We start from the raw sequence: 19,554 nt of genomic DNA on the forward strand, positions 1-19,554 counted from the left end.
CATTCTCTGACTAGTTGGAAGTGACCCCATTACACTTGGTGATTAAGGGGCTATGGCAATTAGAACAGAAATGCTTCCAGATTCCAGGATAAGAATCCTGGAAATGTCACTACCTTCTCCTCCTGTCTCAGTACTGTTTCTTTCCTTGGCAGGAAAGATCTAAACCTTAAAGGACTTCTGATCATCTCTAGGATATTTAAATATCCTAGGATTTCTGTGTAGATATTTTAATGTCACAGAGATCAGCCGAGAACAAAGTTTATGTAGAAAAGCATCTGCTTTCCCTGGTGCCCTTCATTGTCTGTCCTGAAGTCTTTTTGTTTGCTTGCTTGCTTGCTTGCTTGCTTTTGTTTTTGCTCTTTAGGGTTAACCCTAAAAGTGTGTAGCATGAGGAGTTTCTGTTCTTCCTGGTGTCAGTTTTGGTGTCAGTCTGGCCTAGGTCTGCATGGATCATTTGCTTTCCCTAGCCCAGATCCAAAACCAGCCTCTCAAAGAACTAGTGCCGAGCTAGGTAAGCAGGGACTTACCTGTCTGATTGCCTTTCCCCATCTGGCCACTACACCTTTTCAGGCTAAAAGAGAGCCATTGGAGTGGAAGCTTGCTTCCAGGAAATTCCAGTACATGAAGGGTTAGTTGTTTAAACATCTCTAAGCCAAAAGCCAGCAGTGAAAGCTTACTGTTGGAGCTGTTGATCACCAGAAATTGCAGATATAAAAGGCTGGTTTTTGGTATACAAGTGTTCTTTGAAAACTTTGTAGCAAACTGGGGATATCTGTGTGGATAGTTCCTTCTTTCTGTGAGTTTGCAGACATTTCTGATGTTGCTTCCATTTCAAGGCAGTGTGGAAGAATGGAGTATTTGCTGGATGGTACTAGAAGTCAGAAGATACAAATTGCAGCCTTCGGTGTTCATTATATTGTTTTGTGACCGAAGCAAGCTACGTAATCTAGTGTTTATTTTCTTCATCTATACAGAGTTAAAGTCATACTCCTTCATTTAGCGCCCAGATATAATAACATCCAACTGAGAAAATGTATGTAAAAATCTGTATACAGCAAAGCTCTGGTCAAACGAAGATGGTGCTGCTTGGGCAATGTAGCTTCCATGTATCGGGATACAGACCTCTGACTCTAGTCTCCTGATTGCTTGGAATGTTTGACTTTAAAGACTCTTATCTCTTCTTATTTTTATCCACAAAACTAAGCCGATTTTCCTTTTGAATTCTAGGTTTTTCATGAAAAGATACATTCTGAACATTGTTTTTTCAATGGAACTGTGACTTGTAAGTGTGGTTTCATTGTTCTAAAGTGTAATGATGCAACTAGGCCAAAGATTACTTAAAGGCACTAGCCTTAAAGTAGCATCTTTTAAAATTGATACCTTGTGAACCCCACTGGCGAAGCTGGGCTGGCCTGTGAGACGCTTTCCACCCATTCATTAATATTCCATAAATGGGCCTGGATTGAGAATTACTGCTGTGTGTATTCCTGCTCTAGTAGACATGAGAAATATGTTCAGTAAATATTTTACTACCTATTTTCTCAGTCTCTAAGGCTTCTAAGGTCTTAAAGGTCTCATTACCTTCTGTGGGAATGTTTAGCCTTATTATAATTTGTAAACATACTTCTCATAAATTCACAACTGAAATATGTACTTAGGGAATACCTTCCTTCTGATCTCTGGAGGGGATAATTGTCAAAAGTATGAGGAAGTTGCTGGTACGGGGCTGCTACTCTCCTAATCACTACATTCTCTTTTCTCCTCCCCACCTCCACCCCCCAATCTCCTTTGTCTTGCTTTCTGTATTTGGGTTTTTGATGCAAGCAGCAAAAACTGATTCTGGGCAAGTTAGGCAAATAGGGCATTTATGGCAAGGATATGAGGGTAGCTTGAAATGGACCGAGAACCAGGCTCTGATCAGGCAGGAATGCCACTGTTCAGCCAGCATTGCTATGGCTTCAGCGATCTCCAGTCATTCAGCCTGCCGTCTCTTTTTTCAAGTGATGGTATCCCAAAAGAAGGAGCCTTGATTGGCCAAACCCCTTGACTGTATTGCAGCAGTAAGAGAAGAGATTTGGTAGAAGCCCCAGAGACCCTCTTTGACTTCTGTAGTGGCAGCACAGCTACCTGCTCCACTTAGAAGGGAGGGCACTAGGGAGGGAGAATGGATGCTGGCTACCCCAAATGCCACATGTCCGCAGGTTTCATTCTATTTTTTCCATATGTGCTTCATTTCTTCCTACTTCTTCGACTTTCCTCCTCTCTCCTTAGTTTTTCTGTGTGTCCACTGTGCTGAGTATTCAGTTAAATAAAGGAGGATATAGTGTCATAAGTAAGACAGATGCCCATGCCAGCATGGAATTGGCATTGTAGTTTGGAAGGACCAGAGATTGAAGATGGACAAGCCACTTGATTTTTGAGGTGCTAGAGGTCAGAGCAGAAAGGAGGCTGAGCCACATCTTGTAGAGCAAGCTTGTCCAACCCGCGGTCCAGTAGCCACGTGTGGTCCAGGACAGCTTTGAATGTGGCCCAATACAAATTCGTAAACTCTTAAAACACTATGAGATGTTTTGTGTATGTGATTTTTTTCTTTTTTTCTTCTTTTTTTTTTTTTAGCTCATCAGCTAACATATTAGTGTATATTATATGTGGCCCATGACAGTTCTTCTTCCCGTGTGGCCCAGGGAAGCCAGTAATTGGACACCCCTGTTGTAGAGGCTAAGACTCCAGCCCCATTGATTTGCTATCAGGGAAAGAAGCTCCATTTTAGAAAAGCACACCCTAAATCCTTGATGAATTGTTTCAAGTACTTGTATACATTTAATGTTGCTGTTTTCTCTGGAAGCAGTTACTCAGCTTTGGTTTCAGTCATCTGCAGTTTTTTGGTGAAAAATGCTAGCATCAGATACGGTATTTTTGGGAAAACAGCTGTTAAAAAGTGAACATCTAAAGAACTGAGATAACTCTGATTTCTCTCAACTTTTTTTTTTTTTTTTTTTTTTGAGATGGAGTCTTGCTCTGTCACCCAGGCAGGAGTGCAATAGCAGATTTCCACTGCAACCTCCACCCCTAAGTTCAAGCAATTCTCATTTTTCAGCCTCTCAAGTGGCATGAGTAGGTGGGACTACAGGCAACTGCCACCATGTCCAGCTAATTTTTGTATTTTTAGTGGAGATGGGGTTTCACCATGCTGGCCAGGCTGGTCTGGAACTCCTGACCTCAAGTGATCCGCCTACCTTGGCCTCCCAGAATGTTGGGATTACAGACGTAAGCCACCACGCCTGGCCCCAACTTCTCCCCTCCCTCTCCCCGCCCCCCTGGCCTCCGGATGTTTAGGTGCCTGATTCACCATCCCATTCTGCCATGTCCAAGAGAGAGTGTTTAGCCATAAAAATCACCTGGGAACTCCTTAAAAATACAAATGCTCAAGCTTCAATTTGGAGCATTGGATTTCAGTATAAATCTGTTTTCCCAGAGCCCCACTCCTCACCCTCAGGTAATTGTTCAGACACAGAAAGTTTGGGAAAACTGCCCTAGGGAATACTTAGACTACTTGATTAAAGAACAATTATAGTAACTTTCATTTTTTCTAGGGCCTATTCACAAGCAGCTAAGTTCTAATAGACGCCTCACTGTTGTTTATAGCATCTTTGTAAATTCAACATTGTTAATGGTTCCAGTTTTTCTCATTGGTGGAAATGAAGGCATGTGACAAAATTTCCGGGACTCTTCCAGATCACCTGACCCTTTGAATCAGCTCTTCATCTATTCATATACATGACTCTCTGGACCTCCGGTTCTACCTCCATAATATCTCATACCTTTCTACTTGTTCTTATGCATGCCAACACCTCCCGGCATACATTGCCACTGAGCTAGATGTTCAGTAACTTCCTCACTTGTCTCTTTTCTTCTAGACTTTTCTTTTCATTCTGCTTCCTCCAGCAACTAAACAATGAGAACCCTTAGAGATACTGGAACCTCTGCCTGTTCATGGGAAGGCACTGTGTATAGTTGTTAAATGAGCAACTTTAGAGGATTAAATCTTAGCTCCACAATTTTAGTAGACATTGATCATGGTTTTTAGTCTCATTTTTCTGACTTGTAATTTGGAGAAAACCACCTCATATAACTGTTAAGATTAAATGATAGTTTTTTTGAGCCATTTAGCAAAGTAGCAGGCACACAGTAAGTGCTTAATAAGTGTTCACCATTGCACTCATTAATGACCAGTTTAAATAGTACGGAAATTATGGTTTTTGATAATTTGAAATACTTCATTCTTATTCTTAATCTGGGACAACTTCTTTTATTGCAATTAATTATTGGACTCTTTCCCCCGATTTTGTTCACAGTAGTTGCTCTGTTCAGTTCTGTTTTCTTTTTTAGATCTATTTTAGTCCTTTGTATTTCTTACTAAATTATTCATTTGATTGAGATTTAAAAATTACTAGCATAAAGTTATGTGTAATATGCTTTTGAAATGACTTTACTTTCCCAATCCATGGTTATATTTGCCTATAAATTCTAAATTTGAATATCTGTAACATCCTTCCTCTTTGCTTGATTAGTTTAGCCAAAGCTTTGGCTAAAGGTGCTTTTTTTTTTTTTTTTTGAAGCAGATCTAGGACTTATAAATTTTATACTTAAAAATTTTTTCTAATTCATCAATTTCTTATTTTCTCTTGTTATTTTAAAATTTTTTTATTTTAATTCTTAAAGTCCATTCTTTCTCATAAAACACCTTTCATCTCGAGACTGTGTTCAGTCATTCCCAGCCAACTCTGGGGCAAGCTGCTCGTCTGCTCTCCTCTTTCCAGCCTGCTCATGGTCATCCAGCCCCAGCTTGCTCAGAAAACCAGAGGCTTCCTAGGAAAGCTGTGTTAGTCAAGACTCTTGATCAGTGGTACCTGAAACCCAACTCAGACCAGCTCACATAACAAGAGGAGCTGAGTGGCTCATCTTATTGGGGTTCAGGTACAAGTGCCTTTAGGCACAGCCCAATCCAGGATTGCTTGTGGTATTTTGGGAAAATGTCTTTTTCTCTTAGGTCATCTGCTTTTCTCTGATAATTTTGTCTTCCAGCAGCCTCTCCTATGTGGTAGGGAAAGATGGATCTTGTCTCTTTGGGTTTCACACTGTCCTTGTAGCCCCGAATGTCTTAAGTTGAGACAACTTCTCTCTTCAAATATTCATCTCTGTCCCTAAAAAAGGATTCTGATGGTTTTGCCTGGGTTTACTACTGTTACTATTTTGTTGACTATCTCCTGTGGATTTGAATTGATGGAAAGACTCTGCTTATGAAAATGAATAGGCTTTACTTATCTAAAGAACGTGGAAGGGAGTTAGCGTAGTTAGAATACAGAGGCATCTGTCATATTATCTATGACAGATGGAGGTACATGCGACCAGTATCCAGAATCCTCACTGAGAATGCTCAGTTGCAGATGATAAGATCTGATGAAGAGAGAGGGTAAACCTCAAACTTTCTGAAGGTATAATGGTCACATTCCAGCCAGATGTCCCTCATCAGTCACAGTGTGGTCACTGCCCTTCAGTACTTGGCATAACCAAGCATGAGCACTCAGTCTCCCAAGCCTGCTCCCTGTACATTCCTGAATTCATTAGTGCAGGACTAAAACAGCCTGGCTCCCTGATGTGTGAGTCATGCCAGCAAGCCCTGAGATTGGCCATAATCTCACCTGCATGAGGTCCTGCCCAGCCCTGGTCTGGAGGAGGGACCTTCTGATTGGCCAACAGGGGTCACATACACCCCTTCGCTGACTATCAGTGGGACTTTACAGGGCACCGGAAAGGAATAGATGTTAACTACAACAGTATTTGCTGCATCCCATGAACCTTAATGTGTGATAGTCTTGTTTTTCTTATTTTTTGTATTTTCTCAGTAATCTTGTTGCAGTTTGAATTTCCTCGTTGATACAGAGTTATTCAGGAGAGGATCTGTGTGTGTTTAATGTCCTCATGATCAGATATTTAGTTAGGTTTGGATTTGAGGTGCTAATCACCTCTTTCTTCATCAGGTTTTTGGTCAGGAGAGTATACACCAAAGAACAGAGCCCAGTGGGGTTAAAATCTCAATTTTGAATGAACTCCCTGGTAGTGACAAGTACTGAGAACAAGGCTTGAATATCAGGTCGGAGTGATGGTTTCTGCTTCCTCCCCAGTTGAAGAATCTAGCCCCAGTGAGGGAACAAGTTGATTTACCCACATAGGAACAGGCAGAGAGGTGGAAAGAGGCCTGATGGGGCTTCTAGAAGGCCCTGCCCAGTCTATTGGTCATATGGAGCTGGAAGCTTACTATAAGCCCTTTTTACCCAAGAGTAGTTGGTCCCAGAGAGAAAGATGGGCCCCCTCTGGGGTTTTTTTTTTTTTTTTTTTTGGGACAGAATTTCGCTCTTGTTACCCAGGCTGGAGTGCAATGGTGCGATCTTGGCTCACCGCAACCTCCGCCTCCTGGGTTCAGGCAATTTTCCTGCCTCAGCCTCCTGAGTAGCTGGGATTACAGGCACGCGCCACCATGCCCAGCTAATTTTTTGTATTTTTAGTAGAGACAGGGTTTCACCGTGTTGACCAGGATGGTCTTGATCTCTTGACCTCGTGATCCACCTGCCTCGGCCTCCCAAAGTGCTGGGATTACAGGCTTGAGCCACCGCGCCCGGCCTCTGGGTTTTTTATGTTAAAGTTGAGCCTCACTGATTGCACTAGATATTTCTCCATCTTGAGAATGAGTAGGGGGCTTGTGGACCAGGAAAATAAAGCACTTCACATGGTGAGGTTAATGGCATTGTGGTCAAAACTGTGGCCTGAACAAGCTTTTCTTTTTGGGCCTTAAGGTTCCCTCTTTGTTGTCTGTTGGGCTGCTAATTTTTGTAAACATTCGGTAAGTACTGGAAAATTAGGGCACTCATATATTTTTTTTTTTTTAATGGTAGAGATTCCTTGGCACAGATATTAATCTTGGAAAGTACATTATTCCAATCCTTTATAGTTTCCATTTCTGGACATGTTTCCTGAAAAACAGCTGCATCTAATGCTCCTTTTGGCATGACCTGCCTTTACCGTCCTGCCCTCCTGGCCCTAAGTCCCGTAGCCTCAGGGTGAGCTTTTTGATGGGGGTGTCTCTGTACTTGGAGAGTCATTTCCAAATTCCAAAATCTGCTAAAGTGAGAGGGGATCCAAGTGTGCTGCCCCTGTCTTTCACTTAGGCTGGGATTATGGTTTTTGCCACTCTCTCCAGAAGCCCCTGATAGTTGCTTAACCAAGTCCTATGTCTATTATTTGTAGCAGATACTCCTCAAAGCCTGTGGGATGTAGATAGCACCACTCCTAGTTTTCCTTGGTATTTCAGAAGAGAGGAGGTTGATACTGTGCCTGAGCCAGTCTCTACCTGGAAGTCCTTCCTGGTGTCTTGCCTGTAGATGGCACTTGCCTACCCTGGCCTGTCCTGGAAGTAGCTCCACCTTTGTTTGCTCTCCTCTAGCACATATCTTGATCCTTCATTCATCTTGTTAATCACCGTGGTGCACATTGTGGTGTTTTGTATAAATATCTGTGTAATGAGTATAGGCATAATTTTTATTCATTTATGTAAGAATTGTAAAAAGAGGTTTTTTTTAAGTGAACAGTATTTATAATTTACACTTCCATTTAGAAAGGGAAAAGTTAGAATTATATATTCAGATGTGGAGCAATCAGTAAGTGAGCCTACATCTGTATTTCATAAGTCATTTTTTTTAATTGACAAGTGAAAATTGTATATATTTATGGTGTGCAGCATATTTTGACATATGTAGAAATTGTGAAATGGCTAAATTCAGCTATTTAACGTGCATTACCTCACGTGTGTGTGTGTGCGTGTGTGTGTGCGCGCGCGCACGCGCGCGTGGTGAGGATACTTAAAATCCCTGTTAGCAATTTTCAGGTATACAATATGTTATTACTAAATGTAGTTACCATGTTACACAATAGATCTCTTATTTCTCCTGTCTAACTGACACTCTGGATCCTTTTACCAACATCCTCCCCTAAACCCCACCTCTGGTAACCACCATTTTACAGCTTCTGTGAGTTTGACTCAAAATTTTAAATAACCCATGTAAGTGAGAGCATGAGGCATTCATCTCTCTTTGCCTGGCTTATTCTGTAGGACTGCAGTATTTTGTGTATTAAAATAGAGTATATACGGGGACAGTTTGAAAAAATTCTTCTGAAGACAGTAGGAGTAAAGGAATCTCAGCTCCCAAATTAAGCCACCCTTTGCCAGATAGCTTTTCTTTTCTTTTTTTTTTAAATTGCAGTGAGAACACTTCACATGATGGTTACCCTTGTAACAGATTTTTCTGTGCACAATATAGTATTGCTAACTATAGATACAGTGTTGTACAGCAGATCTCTAGAACTTAGTGATTATGCATAACTGAAGCTTTTTTTTTTTTTTTTTTTTTTTTTTTTTGAGATGGAGTCTCACTCTGTCACCAGGCTGGAGTGCAGTGGCACTACCTTGGCTCACTACAACCTCCGCCTTCAGGTTCAAATGATTCTCCTGCCTCAGCCTCCCGAGTAGCTGGGACTACAGGCACATGCCACCACACCCAGCTAATTTTTTGTATTTTTAGTAGAGACGGGGTTTCACCTTGTTGGCCAGGATGATCTTGATCTACTGACCTTGTGATCTGCCCACCTCAGCCTCCCAAAGTGCTGGGATTACAGGCGTGAGCCGCTGCGCCTGGCCTGCTTTTGTGCTTTCTAATAGTCAAGGCAAATGAGATACAAGATTTCTTAGTTTTGAGCAGCTACTCTGCTAGGCAAATGTGTTCAGATTCATCTATAGATATAAAATCGAAACTGTTGGCCCTCTTTAGAAGCACAGCCGCACGCATCAGGGGCTTTCATGTTTCAGTTGTTTTAATACATCCTAGAATGAGGCTGCGGGCACTAAAGCTCCTTGAACAAGGTTTTGAGTTTTCCTCACCCTGCCTCCTTATCACCATGTAATTCTTCCAGTTCTTTTCTTTATTTTTATTCTTTTTCTCCCTTTTCCCTCAATTTTTTCCTAATGTTTGGACCAACCAAGATGGTGTACCTGTTAAATACGTAAATGACCAAGAAGATATTTTCCTGGTTAAAATATCAGAAATATTATTGGCATTTGTAAAACCCTAAATTTAACAGCGCTTCTTTACAAAAAAATTTCTACCACCTTCATGAAAAGGATTTGCCCGAGTTATAAAGATGCGTATTATGAAAGAACTTGAGACTTTCAGGAATTTGGACATTTTTTTGTTTTGCATCTAGATATTTGACTTGGAAGAGTACAGTCTTTAAGTATTGGTCTGTTTAAAGTAATTATCTACCATTTGTGGGTAGGAGGTGACAAAATTGGATGTACTAATCCCAAAATTATTGGGTAGTATTTTTACACCTGACATAGCAGTTTTATGAAAATTTCATGTGTGAAAAGCCAGTGTGTCTGCTTCAGGGTGAGATGAATTCTGTCGCAGTAGTTGTGATTATACCATCAGACATGTAAAAGAAGCAAAGCAAAATAGAGAAACAGCTGCAGGACACAATTCTGCTTTTCCAAGGAAAATGAACTGAGCAATCTGTTGAGCAGCCTCTGACCCGTGGACCCACCATGGGCCTAAGTGCAGCCTAATGCAAATCAGAAGGATTAGGGAAATGACATCTTCAGTGTGCCCTCCTTAGAGAATCCCTCAGTGGAAGGGCAGGGGCCAGCCAAGACCCTCAGCATGGGGTCTCAGAGTAGACCCCTTCTTAGGGTTCTGACTAGAATGTTCTGGTGAGGCCCTCTGGGAAATAGCCACAAAAAAACTGCAAACTGTGCTGTGCCCATTTTCCCTGACTCCACTCTCTTTATGATGGTTGTCCCCACCTCTTTTAAAGACCAGCCATTTCACTTGGCCTCCTCTCTCACCCAGCCTCCCAACTGGCCTCTCTGTCTCCACTTTTGCTCCCCTGTAGTCTATTCTCCATCCAAAGCAGAGTACGCTTTCAAAAAAGATAAATCTCCTTACCCAATCATGGCTTATTTGCACTTTGATGAGAGATTAAACATCTTATCTGCCACCAGGTGCTGCCTGCTGTAGCTCATGTCTGGCCCTCTGGCCTCAGCTCATTCCTAGCCTCACTCACCTGCTTACTCTTCCTCACACCTGCCAAGCTATTCCCCCCGCCAGGACTCCTACACCTGCCGTTTACTCTGCCCAAAACGTTCTGCCCCACCTTGCATGGTTGCTCCCTCTCAGACCTCAATTTGAAACCTCCTCAGAAGGGCTTTTGTGACCACCCTGCTCAATTAGGTGCCCTCTTTCCCAGTGATTTTTCAACACCTGCAGGGAATGGCTGGTTTGTAAATTCCCAAACCATTTGTGGACTGAGGTTTTTCCAAAATGTAATGAAGATGCCATAGCAGTGTCAAAGTGCCATAAAGGTTTTCAGCACTCCTGTGTTCCCCACTCCTCTCCCTGTGGGCTGGTAACAAACAGTTCAGGCCAACGCTGACCTGTGGTTGGCACTTGGGAAGCAAGCAGCATTGCTCTGATGATTATCCTGTGTATGTCCCTAGAACCAACCATTCTGCAACCCTCTGGCCTTTTGTGCGTGTTTGTCCTCAGTAGAATGAGCTCCATGATGACAGGGATTTTAGCGTGGACTTGTCACTCATCCATGTGGATGTTCCAGCTCTCTGATGTTCCTACCCAGCACAGCCCAGTTCACGCAGGAGAAAATCATAGAAGGTCCAGGTTTCGTCTCCCTCCTCCCCTGGGTGGATCTGTTTCATTCTCCACATCCTGTAAGAGTCTCGCAGTGATGTTGCTAACTAACTGCATGACCTTAACCAGGGGATTTTAATACCACTTGCCTATGTCACCATCTCTGTGAAGTAGGCATGGTGTTTTCTTCTACTGTAAAATGAGGTAGTGCTTTTGGACATACTTTGTGATCTCCAAAATGCTCCCCTGAGTGGCTTCTCAAGTAGGCATCGATTTTGTAACTGAAAAACAAAAGCCAATTTCCTCCTTGATGTTTTTAATGAGGGAAAGTGCAGCCAGCAAACTTCCTGTAAAGGGCCACATAGTAAATATTTTAAACGTTGCAAGCCACATAAATCTCTGTTGGTTTTCCCCCCTACCTCTTTAAAAATATAGAAACTATTCCGAGCTCCAGAACTGCAGGAAAGCAGGCCAGGGTAAAGATTGCCAGTCCATAGTGATAGTTGGAATTGTATTTCTATGGGACAAAGTAAATTTTATTTTTGGTTTAAATGAAATTAAAAATGTGACCTATAACAGATTTATTTTTCTTGAATTGGTCCTCTTGCAAAAATGTTAATTACTTTATTCATACTTTGCACCCCTTGTCTCATGTTTGTAAATGTGTCATAATCAGTGAGCTTTGGAACAATTTATCTCACCATAAAATCGTGGTCCTCCAGAGTGGGATTGGTGGGTTTTGTAGAGGAACCCAAAGCATAGTTACACATTGGAAGACCAGCTTGATGATACGTCCAAAAGTGGACTCTGGTAATAATGCGTTTTTGCCTACCATTCAAAATATATTATGGTCTTAATTTCCTGAAGTTTTCCCCTGATGATTTACTTATTTACAGACATCTTATGAAATCTTCTATTGAATTTAAAGCTGATACAGTGTTCTTGTTTCATTTCTGGCTAATAGCCAGATGTGAATTACTGCTAGCCAAGTTTGTATAGTATTGTCAACTTTTTAACTGCTTAGTTACAAATAGGGTGTGCTTGGATACAACTCATCTTTTGTAAAAGCCCCTTTTCCTGCCTTTGCTGCCAGTATTTCCTGACAGCCATCTCTTGCCTCTCTTATAAACCATGTTGCCGATATTCTTCGGCAGTGCCATTGTTTCCAGTGTGTCTAGTGTTTTTGCTTTTTTGTATGTGTGTTTTAAGACAGAGTCTCTCTGTGTCACCCAGGCTGAAGTGTAGTGGCACGATCTTAGCTTACTGGAACCTCCACCTCCTGGGTTCAAGCGATTCTCATGCCTCAGCCTCCTGAGTAGCTGGAATTACAGGCACCCCCCACCACACCCGGCTAATTTTTGTATTTTGAGTAGAGATGGGGTTTTGCCATGTTGGCCAGGCTGGTCTCCATCTTCTGGCCTCAAGTGATTCACCCGCCTCAGCCTTCCAAAGTGCTGGGATTACAGGCATGAGCCACTGCCCCTGGCCTCCCAGTGTTTTTTCAGTATTCTTTGGTTGCAAATTTTAGCAAAATTTTCTGATTGAAATTGACATGGTAGTAGGTCTTAGCAAGTCAAAACCAAATCAGTAAAATAGTGCCTGGGTATCTCCAACTTTCTCTCTTTAGCTCTGACATGTCGGGATAGCCAGCTGCTGAATAAGAAGCCTGGAGCCCTGGCAATGTGTAAATGCAGATTATTCGCAGTATGTGAGCTGAGCTACAGTATAGTGTGTTTGTTAGGAGCTTGGATCTGCAAGCCAACTCTGCCATCGCCACTTTCCAGCTGTAGGATGTTGGGCAACTTTTTAACCACTCCAAACCTCGGTCTCCTCATCTGTAAAGTTGGCATAATAAAAGGACCTTCTCCATAGGATTATTGGGAGTTTTAAATAAGTTAATATTTGCCCCGTAAGGATTAGCTGAGTTAGTGCCTTGTAAGCATTGGCTGTTATTATGTATTAGTCACTTGGCAGGAGCTGGGCAGGTGTGAAGAAGAGTAAGGAGGTGAGAGAGGCTGGTAATGAGAGAGAAGGGGCACTGGCCGGGAGGCAAAGTGTGCTTTTTCTGATATATATTAGTGGATAACACTGTGCATGGAAAATCTTATATTTAACTTGCTTTGTCCATTTTAATTTCCCCACAGGCCTTCGTGGAGGCCCAGAATAAGATTACTGTGCCATTTCTTGAGCAGTGTGCTATCAGAGGTTTGTACAAGGAGAGAATGACTGAACTGTATGATTATCCCAAGTATAGTTGCCACTTCAAGAAAGGAAAACGGTATGTGAGACTGCTTTTCCTGAATTTCCTTTTTATTTTCAAAGCAATGCTTTCTTAAATTGTAAAGTACAAATTCCGGATAACTTATCCTTGCATAAGAGTAATTCATTATAAGGAATTAATTTCTATGCCTGAATATGAGAATAATATTTTTTGGTCTATTAGGTATTGTCCAAATTGTTACAATAATGGTGAAGAAATTTAGTAGAGATATAAAGTAATCTGGGTTATAGGAAATCATTGTTGTCTTATGGTTAGTCATTGGTGAGTTAGGATGATTCATAGACAGCAATGGAGGTTTGTTTGCCTCCAAAATTAATTACCTTTGGTTTATACTACTTGGAAACGTTTAATTCGATGTATTTCTTGCATCCCAAGAATGGTGAACTGGTGAAATTCACTTCTCTTGTTCCTGTCCCATTAACCTCCACTTACACGTGCTTTTTTTGATTGTTTATTAAATCTCTTTGGAGCCACTATCACAAATTTACTTTAGATTTTCTTGAGCCCTCTGCCATTCTCATACAGAGATCAGCAAAGTAGAGTGCATTCCAAACCCTGCCTGCCTACCTACCTATTTTTATAAATAAGGTCTGATTGGGACACAGCCATGCTTATTGGCTTATGTATTGTCCATGGCTGCTTTTGTGCTACAGCTGTAGGCTTGAGTATTAGAGTGACAGATTGTGTGGCTCACAGAGCCTGAAATATTTGCAGTCTTGCCCTTTACAGAGAAAGTGTGCTGACCTTCCACCCTAGCAGCCTGTCTAGGGAAAAGAACCAGAATTGTATTTTAGAAAAATCTGCTTTCTTCTTAATTTAAAAGAAAAGTTACTGCTTTGTTTGAATATCAATTTTTATTTAGAACACAAAATGGTCTTCATTTGTCCCTACTTAGCTAATATGCAGAATTACAGTACATGATTTGAATATAGAAAGCAATTCCATTAACAAGCTCTAGGTAGAGAGAAATGATGGGACCTTTCACCCATGTCCCCACGTCCCTGTGATGGCCAGATGACAGTTGTACCTTTGTAGGTTTTTGGGTTTTGCCTGTATGTGTTTGGTTTTACCCCACAAATAAAAGACTGCACAGCTAAATAAAGACCATCTCTGTTCCCCAGGTATTTTTATTTTTACAATACAGGTTTGCAGAACCAGCGAGTATTATATGTACAGGATTCCTTAGAGGGTGAGGCCAAAGTGTTCCTGGACCCCAACATACTGTCTGATGATGGCACGGTGGCACTCCGAGGTAATTGCTTTACAGAGAGGCCCATGGGACCTCTCTTGGAGCTCTGAAGTTAGTGCAGTTGCCTTACCTCTGAAATACCACGCAGGGTGTGGACCATATTGTAGAACAGATGCACATATAATATCAGGAAAGCTAATTTTTGCACAGTATATTTAGAATACATGAATAGTCACATTCCTCTTTGCCACTGGGATGGCATGAAGCAGAACTGGAGGATAATTCACACTGGACCCAAATTAGCTTCTAGGGCTTCTGGGATCTTGAAGTATCATCATCATTTCCTATAACATCCCTGAGACCTATCTGTGATTAGAAAAAAAAAATAAGTAGTCTTTTATGAGAAATTTAAGCTTACAAAGAATGTTCCAACTATAAATATTAAACAGGAAAGAATGTTTATGAGATCAATTTCCCTCTTGGGAAGGAGGTGATCAGAATTTTAAAAATCTGTTTAATTGTTAGCATGCTAGAATTGTAAGTAAAAACACACAAATCTTGTAGAAATTGAACAGCTGGGTATCCTGTTCCCTGAAGATGCAGGTTTAAAGACAAAGTATGTCCACAGTTGCTGTACATTTCTTATTTAACTTTGCCCCTGAGTTAACCTCCTCCACAGACCATAGAGAAGATTACCCCAGGTTTGTTGTGCCATAGCAAAGTTCCAGGGTAAGGAACTAAGTTATTCTCCAGTTCTGTGGTTTAATATTTGTAAACTCTGTAATGATAACATTCTAGATGACGTTGGCTCAGCATTTCCCCTGTAGTGTCTTCTGGTTTTGTAGGAAAAAAACATAGGATTAGGTATGGCCCTCTAAAATCGAGAAATTGGAACATTGAAGTCCTCTGTAATCAATGAGATGGGAGTTACAGAGCCCCGTTCCATCAGACCTGTGCAAAGAAAGCCCTTTTATGCAAGCACCTCTAACCATGGTTCATTCGTTCAGTGGTCCACCCTCCCCTCCCTCTGAATAGCCTGTGTATGTAAACAGTGATTCTTTATCAAACCAGTATTGAAAATAAGACATCCGCCAGCTTGACAGGAATGTTCTTCTGTGAATCTGAGCATATAGATTTAAGTGAATTTAATATACAGGTTCTGTTGAAGTAACATATCCTATAAAGGAATTCATAACATATCCTATAAAGGAATTAGTTTCCACAAGGATCTATCTTGCAACCCATTCAGAGGAACAGGGTCTTAACTCCCACTCCGATAATGCATTCTTCTAGGTAACTTCTTTATGGACTGTTTACCATGGATAAAGCTAAATTAGGCATGAGAAGATAAATTAGGCATGAGACCTGCCTCAAACAGTCATTGGGTTTTCTAAGAGTATTATAGGGAAGTTATCACAATAGGAGTAAACGTTCAGATTATTTTCATAGTATATGATTTTTAAACATACATTTCAAGTCAAAAGGTTTTATTTAAATTTTTCTGAAAATTTTCTGGTATATATACATAAATAATTGAAACACTCCAGTGCTTTGTAGAATAAAAGGTGAATATGTTTCTTCCTCCCATCACCTTCTAGACTCTTTTCTGCATTTACATATGTATGAACTGGATACTTTGTAGGACTTACAATGATTAATGAGTGGGTTCTGTGAAATGTTAAACTAATTTCCCATTAATTGAAATTTCATGTAAAAAGAATAGGAAACCTCTGATAATAGTTGAGCTTAAAATTTTCAGTCCCCAGTAACAGTTAGCAAACAGCCTAAGAGGATATCTCTGGTGTCAGAGTCTCCAGTAGGAGGTATTTTATCAAATACTTTACATATTTACATATATAGATGTGTTATAATTATAAACGCTAATATGAAACACAAATATTTGGCAGGAAACATTCCATAGTGGTTAGAACATTCCATCAGGGCCCTAAGGATTGTATATGGCACAACAGTCTATAGATGTGTTGCTTTTCTTTTCACAGTTTCTTGTGGAACGTGCTTACTGGAAGCCTTCATTGCAAACCCTCAGGCTTTATTTACCTGGGCCTGTGATGGTCAGACAGTGTAACATTAATCCTTGTGCACAAGAAATGCCCTGAAAATTAGGCTGTAACCAGGGATTTTAGATAGTTTGGAAACAATCCCCCAAATTATCTAACAGCTGCAATTTAGTTCTATTATATGGTATGTGCCATAATTCAGTCATTACTCTAAAAGCAGTTTCATTTTTCTCTTTATTCCCTTTAGAGTATAAATAAAACATGACAGAAGTCCCAGATGAAATCTGCTTTTAACTGAACTGCCTATTGAATTACAAAAATTTCAAAATGAAAGCATTTTAATGGGCATGCAATCCAATATTTAATTTTATAGACAAATTAAGACCTGGAGAGGTTAGGAAATTTGTCTAAGGTCATAAGGGTAATTCCTGTAAGACTTGGGCTGAGCCCCCAAGATTCCTCACTACCAGATTCCTATTCCTTTTGTTGCCACATTCTACCTCCGTGTTATGAAAGAGAATGAAAGAGAGCTTTGTGAGACGGTGTGGAGGACAGTGGAGTTGTGTTCCCATGTTTGTCATTGGGTGATTTCTCCTGTGTCCCATAGGTTATGCGTTCAGTGAAGATGGTGAATATTTTGCCTATGGTCTGAGTTCCAGTGGTTCAGACTGGGTGACGATCAAGTTCATGAAAGTTGATGGTGCCAAAGAGCTTCCAGATGTGCTTGAAAGAGTCAAGTTCAGCTGTATGGCCTGGACCCATGATGGGAAGGGAATGTTCTACAACTCATACCCCCAACAGGATGGAAAAAGTGATGGTGAGTGAAGACTTCAGATGAAGCACATTTTTCACAAAATGAAGTCTGACTTCACGTGACTGAAAAGAGATGCTAAACCCTACATAAAGGTTGTGTGGCCCAGAACCATGTTTTCTCAGAGGGTGTTGTATCAGTTGGCTTTGCTGTGTAATAGGCCGTACCAAAATGTAGTGGCTTAGACTCATAACCATTTATTTTTGCTCTGATCCTGTGGGTTGGCCAGGTAGGTCTTCTGGGCTTAGCTGAGTTCTAACGTGTATCTGTGGTCAGCTGCAGGTCAGTTGGTTCATCTTGGCTTGGCTCTTTTACATATCTGGGACCTCAGCTGGGATGACTAGCAGACTAGCCTGGGCTTGCTTGTGTGGCAACTCAGTAGAATTACAAGAGGGGGAGCTGAAAGACACAGACTTCTTAATGCCTAGGCTTGTGTTGGCTAAAGCAAGTCAGAGAGCCAGCCCCTTTTCAACGGGTGGAGAAATAGATACAGGGAACTGAGGAAAATTGGGATCATTATTACAGTCAGTCATTCCCTTATAGATGTGTTATATCTCCTAAAGGGATTATGGATATGAGTTTTTAAACGAAACCAAACTATTCGATGATGTTGAGTGATTATAAAACTTTCCTACCATAGTAGTCACATATTCTCCTCTGATCAGAAGTTATAGGTCACCTGTTGGTTGTCATTTATCTTGATACTTCTCCCTGTTACTTTCTGGACATACCTTTGTTGTTCTCCTCTTTAACTGCACAAAGGTCCTTTTGTGTTCAAGTGGTTCCTTCTCCTTTCTTCCTTCACTTCTAATTTTCCCAGATAGGAAGGGCTATGTACCTTGTATCTTACTAGTACAGGCTGTCATTTTCTTCCTTTTGCTACCCCACATTTCTGTGTGGCATGTAGCATTTTCTTGTTAGGTTAGTTGGTCTTTACAGGTGAGTTTTACAGTCTCTGTGTTAGAGATTAAGAGCTCAGGTGCAGAGGCTTTGCTGGAGTGCTGGGATCTGGAAAGAAGCATAGCTACTCCAGTGCTTTCTAGTGTACATGCTGCCCTCTTACCATGACTTGTATCTTTGTCATCTTTAAATATTCTTGCTCTCTTTTCTGTTTTTCCCCCAGTTGAATCGGGAATAAGGCTACAGTGCTTTTCGTCTCTTTTGGCTGTGTTTAGTTTTTTCTGCCTGTTGATTAGGCTACATCAAGACTTTTTTTTTTTTAATTCACCAATGAATTACAAGAGAAGCTAAAAGTAGGCTTTTTATTCAAGGATGTTGGCCAAAGAAAGACATCTGTGCTCTGGAAATGAAATTAGCTGCCCAAGAGTGCCCCAGAGTTAGAAAATGTTAGTTTTTTTTTTTTTTTTCCATTTATTTTTATTTTTTTGCATTTTAGGTTTTGGGGTACATGCGGATAACATGCAAAATTGTTGCCTAGGTACACACGTGGCAGTGTGATTTGCTGCCTTCCTCCCCATCACCTACATCTGGCATTTCTCCCCTTGCTATCTCTCCCCAGCTCCCCACCCCCCACCGTCCCGCCCCTGTTTCCCCGCAACTGACCCCAGTGTGTAGTGCTCCCCTCCCTGTGTCCATGTGTTCTCATTGTTCAACACCCGCCTATGAGTGAGAACATGGGGTGTTTGATCTTCTGCTCTTCTGTCAGTTTGCTGAGAATGATGGTTTCCAGGTTCATCCATGTCCCTACAAAGGACCCAAACTCATCGTTTTTGTTGGCTGCATAATATTCCATGGTGTATATGTGCCACATTTTCTCTATCCAGTCTATCGTCGATGGGCATTTGGGTTGGGTCCAGGTCTTTGCTATTGTAAACAGTGCTGCAATGAACATTCGTGTGCACGTGTCCTTATAGTAGAACGATTTGTAGTGGTTTGGATATATACCCAGTAATGGGATTGCCGGGTCAAATGGAATTTCTATTTCTAGGTCCTTGAGGAATCGCCACACTGTCTTCCACAATGGTTGAACTAATTTACACTCCCACCAACAGTGCAAAAGTGTTCCCATTTCTCCACATCCTCTCCAGCATCTGTTGTCTCCAGATTTTTTAATGATCGCCATTCTAACTGGCGTGAGATGGTATCTCAGTGTTGTTTTGATTTGCATTTCTCTGATGACCAGTGATGATGAGCATTTTTTCATATGTTTGTTGGCCTCATGTATATCTTCTTTTGTAAAGTGTCTGTTCATATCCTTTGCCCACTTTTGAATGGGCTTGTTAGTTTTTTTCTTGTAAATCTGTTTTAGTTCTTTGTAAATTTTGGATATCAGCCCTTTGTCAGATGGGTAGACTGCAAAAGTTTTTTCCCATTCTGTTGGTTGCCGATTCACTCTAATGGTTGTTTCTTTTTCTGTGCAGAAGCTGTGGAGTTTGATTAGGTCCCATTTGTCTATTTTGGCTTTTGTTGTCAATGCCTTTGGTGTTTTGGTCTTGAAGTCCTTGCCTACACCTATGTCCTGAATGGTTTTGCCTAGATTT

At 41.1% G+C, this 19,554-nt stretch overlaps 1 protein-coding gene across 2 annotated transcripts in view; it reads left to right on the plus strand.

Annotated features, from left to right (window-relative positions):
* PREP (prolyl endopeptidase) overlaps window positions 1-19,554 on the plus strand; it is a 128,772-nt gene that overhangs the window by 12,955 nt on the left and 96,263 nt on the right. For both annotated transcript variants that reach the window (XM_032275152.1, XM_032275153.1), the window contains exons 3-5: window positions 12,899-13,032; window positions 14,157-14,287; window positions 16,850-17,059. In XM_032275152.1, the coding sequence (XP_032131043.1) occupies window positions 12,899-13,032; window positions 14,157-14,287; window positions 16,850-17,059 (475 nt within the window). The remainder of the gene's footprint in view (window positions 1-12,898; window positions 13,033-14,156; window positions 14,288-16,849; window positions 17,060-19,554) is intronic.

Source organism: Sapajus apella, unplaced genomic scaffold, assembly GCF_009761245.1.
Source record: "Sapajus apella isolate SASKATOON/1434 unplaced genomic scaffold, GSC_monkey_1.0 scaffold6, whole genome shotgun sequence".
Lineage (NCBI taxonomy): Eukaryota > Metazoa > Chordata > Mammalia > Primates > Cebidae > Sapajus > Sapajus apella.